The sequence below is a fragment of the Phyllobates terribilis genome, unplaced genomic scaffold (genome assembly GCF_046119375.1).
Source record: "Phyllobates terribilis strain yellow unplaced genomic scaffold, ASM4611937v1 Scaffold_4__5_contigs__length_816908805, whole genome shotgun sequence".
Taxonomy (NCBI): Eukaryota; Metazoa; Chordata; class Amphibia; order Anura; family Dendrobatidae; genus Phyllobates; species Phyllobates terribilis.
Genome location: NW_027362764.1, coordinates 281,581,685 through 281,591,274, shown reverse-complemented (window position 1 = coordinate 281,591,274; position 9,590 = coordinate 281,581,685). Strand labels below are relative to the sequence as shown.

Here is a 9,590-nt window from a genome sequence, read left to right as displayed (position 1 = left end):
TTTAATGTAATAAAAGGGTGATTTGAACTTCTATATATATTTTTTTTCAATATTTTAAAACCTTTCTTTGCTTTTCTTTCTAATCAATTGTACTATACATAGCACTATGTATAGCTAAAATTGTGGTCTATGAACACCAGCCACAGGTTGGGTTACACAGGAGTATCGTAATGACACAGGGATCTTCATTGCAACCCATTGGTGTCCCGTAATCGGGTAACAGGCATGCAGATGAGCAGTTAAAACAGCGCACGCCCCTTTTCCAGGACATGCTCCATGTCTGTTACAGATTGACAGTGGAATTTAACAAGTTAACAGCCGCAGGTGGAGCTCTGCCATTAGCCATTATCTACCTGAAAAGATGCAGGCTCGACTTGCGAGCCCGCATCAAAGGCTAGAGATGACTTATAATGGGCATAGTTTGTCATAAGTCATTAAGGGGTTAAACTGCTCTGGTAAAATGAAAGCCAGATTTGGTTGAAATGGTTGACAAGAACAGTTTCCTTTAGACACAAGGGCAGATTTTTGAAACTGTGGATAATTGATGTGTATAAATCAATGGGGGAGTCATGGCAGTTTTAAACAAAAGGACTCTGCAGTAAGACTCACCAAACTTATTCATTTGTCACATCTTGAACTGAAATCCACACCAGTTATAAACTAGCATACACTTGGACTATAAGCATATGCCAAGTTCTAGTGTAAATTATAACTAATTTATCAGGTTGTGATTAGCCATTCTGCTAGAACTCTGGGGCGCAGGCTGTGGTACCCTCGCTCATCCTCTTTCCCCAGTGTTTCTATATAACTAAGTTTGCACGGCCTTTCAAAAGTATTGGGTTTATTAAAGTTTTGCTATGTGCTTTAAATGAAATTTGTCACCCCCAAAACACTAATTGAACCACTTAAACATGGGTGTAAGGGACTTGGCCACCATAAACTGCTATATAAAATCATGTATGTAGTTTAATTGCCAGACAAATATATACAGTACAGAAAGTGTATCCAAACTTTTAGTCTGTAGTGTATATTTTTCGTTTGCGAATGAGGAGGCTTCAGTGCACTGTTCAGCCCCCTTTAACTTTACATACTGAGCACTTCATCATATCGTGACTGACAGCTCTCAAGCAAGCTCTGCCTGTATTTAATCAGTGACTCTATACTTTCGCAGTGATACTAGGAGAGCCTGGCCATGCTCAGTGTCGGTGTGTGCCCTCTTCAATGGCTCCTGTATGCAGCCTTTACTTGGCACTATAGATTGGTCGGTGATGAGTGCACACTGTCACTGCAGGAGCCCAACCATGATCCGGATCACTGCTCCTGATAGGTGTGGAACTGTGCACTGAGCCCTTGGCCAGCCTAAGGGTGTTCTGAAGCTTCCTCATTTGCATATGAAATATTTTGCCAAAAAAAACAATCTGTTTTTGTTTTTATAGGGGCTTGCCAGGTCCACTACTAACTGTTAAGTGATTTAATTGGCTTCTGGGGAGTGATGGACTCCTTTTTAAAGCAAAACCATTGTTTTTCCTGTATAATCAGCAGGTCCACATGTACCCCTATATGGTGTAGTAACTGTAGACTTTTTTTTTTTCTTTTTTGAGGTTTGGATACATCTGTTCTTTCCTAGTTTGAAAAAATGAACACTGCAGCACCTCCTTCGGAAAATGGGCAGTATTCTGCATCCCAACAGAGACCCTTCTTTTATGCACAGCCAACAGCACAACTACCTTTCCCAAATCCTTGGTATTTGAGTCAATTGTACAATCCATACTGCATTCCTGGACCGGGTAAGTTGTGGTTTTTTTTTTTTTTTTTTTTTTTTGTTTTTTTTTTCTGGTAGTTAAAAGTTGCAACTTAACTGCTGGGAAGAATTGATCGCCATGCATACGCTGCACTTTTTCTGGGGATATTGTTTGGTGGGTGTTAATTTAGAATCACACTTGAAATGTCACTTTGGGATTATGTAATGAATTACATGAATCCTAATGCAGGAACTAAAATACAATGAACACAAATACCAAAAGGCATGTAATAAGCATTGGCCCCTTTGTGGGGGGGGGGGGGGGGGGGGGGAGTGTGTGGGAAGGTCACTAAATAGCTTTAACTCCATACTTGTGACATTAGTGTGAACATATTAATCTTCCCTCCTACTATATTACATTTTTTTTTCTTTTTTACAGGTTACAGAGGAGGGAATCCTTATTTCCCATACTACTCTGTTGCACTTCATGAGTACCCTGGATTTTATGTTCCCCAGCATCAAATGAACATGCGGATGAGTAGAAGACCTCATTTTAATGCCCATCCTCCCTCCCCTATGTTTTACCATGCCACACGATTTAGGCATTACAGCAGTCCAGGAAGAAGAACCGAAACTAAAGAAACTCAAACAGACCCAAGGCAGCCAGATTATGTAACCAAAAAGCACCTGGGTACAGACAGTAAGGACTGTGGTGCAGGAAATTTGGTATCCCATTCCTCTGGTATAAGCACAGAAAACGAAAACCATTTGGAGAATGTTGAAATGACAATGTCGCCAGCTCCTGTTATATCTGAAAGGGACTTTCACAAAAATTCTTGCAATCCATCACAGTACCGCAACATGCCTCCAGGAAGTTATGCATATGAGAAAGAGGAGGTAAGAATAGAGTATGGAAGTGGTTCTCCTGCTGCCATACAGATGTGGAAATCTTATAAAGAAACCATTCCAATATATGATGTGGCAGTTGTTAAAGACATGCCTGAAAATGTAGTTCAGCGTGATCTATTTTGTGAGGGTGTACTATATGGTCCTCATGCAGAAGGAGAAGAGATTGCAGTACAAAGTGTGTCCTTCTCAAACACAGATGAGAGTAAGCAGTCTGCACCTCCTAAACTCCTAGGCATAGATGGTGTGCAAGAATCAGAAACTCGGACCTCCCTCTTACAGTTCAGCGAGTCAAGTAAACAAGCCAAACCAAATCTAAAAGCAAAGACTACTCAAGAGTTCGAACCTCAGTCTGTTTTAGTAGAACAGATTGAAGTGGTCCATCCTGCTTATGTCCAACAAGCTGATGACCAAGAGAGCTCTGAGGGAAATGAGGAATCTGAAGAAACTGACAATGAGGAACTGTTAATTGGCCCAAAAATGGGATCTGAAAACTTAATTTCAAGCCAATCTGTATGTAATGGTGAGGTGAAGGCAACAAATAACAGTTTGTGGGCAGAAGACTCTGTACAGAATTTAATGCCTTCACCAACATGGCTGGCTTGTTTTGATAATCTAGAAACAAACTATGATTATGATTTGTATATGTCTCAGAGAAAACAAAAGCGACCAAGCATATTAAGTATAACATCTGAGGAGCTGTCTTCCAGGGATGAAAGTTCATCCATGGATAATGCCTCAGTTTCCTATTTTGTCCCAGATTACATGCTTAGGAAAGGCTTGTATGCTTTCCGAAAACATGCAGAGAGCACTGAAAGGGAAAAAATCCAAAGCAGTGGCTCTTTAAAAGAGGATGAAGTGCCTCTGAAGAATGCCAGCAGTCAATATGAGAAGAGCTATAGCTCTTCTGGATTAAAGGTTAGAGATGTTTCAAGCAGAAATCGCAAAATTGGTGTACCTATAAGGGGCTTAAGCAAAAAAAAACTCTATTCCATAAAAAAGAAACCGCGGAAGAGTCAATCCTTATCAGAACCTGAGGATTCTGAAGAATATTGGGTATTAGAAGAAGAGAAATTGGATAATCTTGATGGTCAGAGTGACAATGAAGAGTACTACTTTCAAGAAAGCTTTCCACATGATCAGCTGCAGCTTGGTAAAGGTAACTACTTTAAACAGATTGCCCAAAAAAGAATTTTGTGGAAGCCTCCAAAAGGTGTATTTCCAGCCCAGCTTGTTGGATTTCCTGTCAGAGAAAAGCTAAGAGTGAAGAAAAAAGGAGCAAGTGAAGCTTTGGGGCAGATTCACCGACCAAAACAGAGTGATTATATTGCCTATGAAAAACCCGAAAAGGCTTACAAAGAGGTGACTGAACAGAAGAAGTCTCTGCAAAAGCCAATGGGTGGTAAGTGTAATAATGAAGAGCATTTGATCTTCCCCCTTTCACAGCTCATTTTCATGGAGACTGACTATTGGAAAAATCAATATTCTTATACAAACTGAAAAGGTTCTAAAATGCTACAAGATTACTCAAAGATGCAAATGCATGAATGTTAATGGGACTCTAAAAAAAAAAAAAAAAAAAAAAAAAAAAAGCCGCTAAATTTCTGTATTCATGTGATCTGTCTGATTTATTGCGATCAACCTACCTTTTGTGTAGTACTATTAATTAGTTGTATACTCTTTTTAAAAAGTCATGAAAATCTGATATCTAAAGATGCAGTTCTTCCACTTTGGACCTTCTATGCACAGCATTTGGCCTCATTCACATGGCTGTAATATATAAATGTAGTGATATCTATATTGTGGTTGCAATGCTTGGACCTCCAGTGGGTCAGTTTAACAGATCTTGGATTACCATAGGGTTCTATGCAAATTTGGTACACTAAAACCAATGCGTAGATGTCTGAATGTTGTGGTTGTACTAGGGTGCTTTTGTTTGTTTGTGGTTGTTTTTTAGTCCTTCAGGAGTGTGCACCAAAATACTCCATATGCATGCATGCTCCATGCCCTTAATGGTCATATAAACCAAGCACTAGGTTTTATTTACATGTAACACTGCTTCTGTTTTAGAAATTTTATATAATTTCTATTCAGTATCTTCTGCTTCCATCAGGAAAACATCAAAAGAAAGCCTCTGGGGCAACTGTTGAAGAGTACTGGGTTGGAAGAGGTGCTAAGCCCAAATTCTCCCAACCTACATATTATCTGCAAGATCCAGCCAAAGTCAAAGAGCAAGGTAATGAAGTGATGTGATTGACTCTTAAATTAGCCTTACACATTTTATGAATCTCAACAGAATAGTTTTTTCGAAGATTGGCTAACTATCTAAATGATTTGGGATGTATTGGATTGCAACATCGCCAATCTTTTTTTAAACTCTTGTTGATTAGCTGCAAGACATATTATTTTACTTGCTCTTCTCTACCCATTGAACGTACATGTATATAGATTTGGGAATAATGGTTTTAGGTTGAACAATCGGTGGATGGCTAGCAAAGGTGTGTAGCCACTTATTAAAGGAACTGATACCGGATTTTGTAACAACCCCTTAGTGACCAATAGATGTGTCTTTACCGACCTGCGATATAAGAGACTAGCATTCCTTGACAGGTGACAATCCTGTAACTGTCACCTGTACACTATAGCGGACAACTTGCTGCATCAGCCATGATCAGTGTTGGCACTGACCATGGCTAGTTAACCCCTTAGATGCTGCTGTCAATAGTAACTACATAATCTAAATGGTTAACAGTGTGGGGGCTTCCTCTTTAACCTCATCGGCACCCTGAGATCTTGATTGTGTGGTCCTGTGGTCTTCTGGCTATAGCGGCCTGTTCAGAAGTTATCAAAATTTAGGTGGGAAAAATTAAACTTTTTTTTTTTTTTTTTTCCATTCTTGTCATGCCAATTTCCATTACTTCCTGAAAAGAACCAGAAGCGTTAATGAACTACATGAAAGCAGTGTTGTGTCAAAGCACTTCCCAAGTCTCTGCCTCATCTAATTCTGCTTGACTGATGGCTTACTGTGTACTCAAGCCATTAAGCTGTACTCAAACAGAGGGTGTGCCTGGGTGCAGAATAAAGATGGGGAGGCAGGGGGCTTGGGAAGTGCTTTAAAATGCATATCAATAAAAACTGCTCCCCCCCCCCCCCCCCACACACACCTCCCCTGTTTTTAATCCTATACAAAAATATATAAGAATAGATTCCTGTGGCGCAGAGCACAGGTAGATGGGGCTGGGATGAAGCACAGCGAGCTCTGTGAGCGGTGCTTTGCGCATGCCCGGGTAGTCGGGGAGCACAGTTCACGTCACAGGGCCCGGTGACATGCAGGGGAGGGAGGATATGATAATTAAGCACATAGGCAGGGATTTCTTGGCGTTCCCCAGACACCAAGCATGTACAGAATAGAATTGATTAAAACTCTTTTCTCTGCAATCAAACCTCTACCATGGGCCATACAGGTAAGTATAGATTTACTTTTCTATACCCTGTATGCCCATAGTAGAGGTCTGATAACTCCAAAGTGGTGACAGATTCCCTTTAAAAACTGACTAGCTGAATCCGATGTAGAAACATGAAGTCTTTTCCTTGCATGAGATATCGAGTTGTATGTTACTGTAAAAGTCCCTGGCAGGGGTAGGGATATGTCAGGAGTTGAAGGGGAGAAGAGACCTCCTGTTTCTACATTGATTCGAAGGATTCAGCTAGTCTGTTAATCACTTGATGTCATAGACCTACCCAGTTAATAGTAATTGTAAGTACACAGTGCTACCTATATTAAATGATGACTGCAATATATTAAGAGGATAAAAACATTGATGGGAGGAGTGTTACAATTGATAACTAGTGGTGCAGAAAAATTAAAGCTTGTACTGTATATGAAATGGCTCGTAGGAAAATATCACTTGGTGAAGATAATGTAAACCATCTCTAATAACAATGTGGAGAATCCATGCCAATATCAAATCATATTTTTTTTCCTTTTTCTGTTAGACAAGCCTCCAAAAAAGAAAGGAACGCTCAAGTCTTTTAAAAGAAAACAAAATAGGACTGATACAGAAGAAGTAGAAGCGTGGGAGATACCCAGATCCTTTTTGTACAGAGGTATACAACTTTACATTACATAAAGCCATTGATCTCATTTTGCAACTTGGTCTTAAGCATTTGCTTGGTACCATGTTCCCATGTAGCGTAAATGCTGCTTCTTCTGGTGCATATTTTATGGGGGGAGGTGGGTATTGTGCAGAAACTTTGCAAAATCTAACAACCCAAGCAAGTTGGATGTGAAGTCATGAAAGCTCACGCCCATTGTGCCTTTAAGGCTGTGTTCACACGTTCAGTATGTGGTCAGTATTTTACATCTGTATTTGTAAGCCAAAACCAGGAGTCAGAGGAGAAGTATAATAGAAACACGTCACCACTTCTGTATTTTTCGCCCACAACTGGTCTTGGCTTACAAATACTGATGTAAAATACTGAACATGTTACTGTAGCCTAACCTAAGACTGTTGCACTGTGTGCTGCTTTTACGGTTGTTGTTTAGAATGGTATAAAAACTTCTGGAGGCACAATTCCCTTCTAATTCAGTGATCAGCATGGAATAAAGGGGTGAATGACACTAAAACTTTTTTTTTTTTATTCTTCTAGGTCGCAGCTTAAGAAAAGGTGGCACCAAGAAGTAGCACAACTGCTTATTATGTGTATTTAATATATTTATTTCTTAATCTGTGTGAGTGAGTTTTGCATGAAACATTTTTCTCCGATAATGGAGTCCTACCTACGAGTCCACTAATTGTTTTGTAACCTTGTGGTTTATTGCGCACAGAAAGGGAAAATGAGGCTAAGAATCTGACAGGCACGGCAAAAAAAAAGTTATGAATATTAAAAATGTATTGAAAAAAGTGGCACGAAATTGAAAACACTTATGTAAATAGCACTAATCACGAACCCATCAAATAAAGGCTAATAAACTTGCATAAACAGGAATCCGTTAATTTCATTTTGATATAAAGAGACAGCTCTTTAAAAAAAAAAAAAAAAAAAAAAAAAAACATTTTTCAGAATGCAAATTATGAAATGCCTTCTCCAGGTGCAGAAGTAGGTGACATTACAGAGGTATGTGCCTCTCAGCCTGCAAAATGCAGGCTAACATGGGGATGGGTTATGCTAATGGATTATAGCCTTGTGACTCTCCCTCCCTGAGCAGTGGGGTACTCGGAGCCAGGCCTTGCAGATGTCGTGGCCTTGGACCGTTCCGTGCCCAGGGCTGTCACCTGAAAAATGGGCTTTTTGGGATGAGTGGTTGTTCAAGTACACCACCTGTGGTTTCTGGTGAAGACCACCAGCGCTGCGACAGTCCTCTGAGGCTGGTGTTCTGGCAGCTTGGTTGGTACTACTCCCCACAGGCAGAGTAGGCCTCAGGGCAGTGTTTAAACGAACGATTTTGTATGGTGGGTGCAGTGCGGCGCAGGAATAAACAATCGGGGGCGGTGAATGAAGTCATCCGGGTCCTTAATCACTTTAGATGCACTTTCAGCCACAAAGCTTCTCTCTGCTTCACACGGCGTACTGCGGCCACTGGGTAGGGGGCTCAGCACTTCCCAGGTAGATCAGGAGCACCTGTCAAGACCCTGCTGGTGTGTTACTCTCCTTATCTCCTCCTGCTTGTGTTCCTCCCTGGGATCCGCTAAGCCGCTGGGTTTTTCCAACAGTGACGTGAAGTACACAGATATCGGGGGCTGGTCACCCCTCTTTCAGCAGGAATCCCTCTGGCAAAGCCAGAGTGAAGAATACCGGTGCCGACTCCGCTCAGTCTGTATCCCCCTGGGATCCTTTTGCCTGTGGAGCCGATCTGCTCCGCTCCCCTCCAAGGCCTTCTTAGAACAGGACCCTGACCGGGCAGAGACACTGGTTAACCCTGACCGGGCAGAGACACTGGTTAACCCTGACCCGCTCCTCGTCTCAAGGCCAGAGAACGAGGACCGTGAATCTTCAGCCAGTTACAGACTCTTGCTGGACCCTGACAGAAGACCACAATCAAAAGACCTTGAACTAAAGATGGCCGTTTATTATATATGGTTCTAGAAGTGCTTCCTGAAAGTGTTTCCTCCACCCTCACCCACTACTTGGTTCCCCCTATCTTTGGCTCCCCCCATCTCCTCTATCCCTGGCCGGGGCAGCACCCTGGAGCATTTAGGCCCCCTACAGGACATGAGTGGTGTAGTGTTGAGTGTGAAGTGGGGTCCTGAGTGATGTGCCATCCTTACCTGGAAGAGGAGATACCACACCTCTATCTGAGGTGCAGTACCCCTGTGGTGACTGAACCCTCAGGGGTGCCACACTTGCAAGGTGGGAAAACTCCCAAATCTGCTTTTGCTAATCAAATACATTGGCTCAATGGGGGATTTGCTAATAAAGTACATTGGTGCTAGATAATTGCAACTATATTAGACAGATGGACACCCTTCTCTAGCTGGTGAACACAAACTGCTACATTTTTCAGACTATAAGATGTACCAGAACATAAGACGCACCTAGGTTTTAGAGGAGGAAAATAGAAAAAAAAATGTAAGCAAAAAATGTGGTCATGATGAACTGTTAAGGGGGAGGGGGCCTGCTGCTGACATTGTTATAGGCGTAATGTACCCCGATTCTGTTAATATCCCTCATCCCAGTATGCAAGGCACTCCCTGATTCCCCCATCCTGCTGCACACAAAAACAATTATACTCGCATTCTCTCTGCTGCGTCCCGCTCTGTGAGCCGCGCATGGCATCACTGCCATGCGCCCTCACACTGAGACGCTCTGCTGGAATAGTTACAGCTCCCCACGCCAGGACACTGCGTGGGGAGCAGTGACCATTTAATCTTTAATAGCGCGCACACTGTACCCGCAGCGCGGCTCCTGCTGTGGCCGGTGGTCACATGTGCCCTCTATTAAA

General features: G+C 41.9%; 1 protein-coding gene across 1 annotated transcript; it reads left to right on the top strand.

The window, feature by feature from the left end:
- Window positions 1–1,636: 1,636 nt before the first annotated feature.
- Window positions 1,637–7,332, top strand: LOC141264648 (uncharacterized). Its single transcript, XM_073676918.1, has 5 exons — window positions 1,637–1,787; window positions 2,181–4,049; window positions 4,761–4,883; window positions 6,644–6,754; window positions 7,298–7,332. The coding sequence occupies exons 1-5, from the start codon at window positions 1,637–1,639 to the stop codon at window positions 7,330–7,332; spliced, it is 2,289 nt and encodes a 762-aa protein (XP_073533019.1).
- Window positions 7,333–9,590: the final 2,258 nt, after the last annotated feature.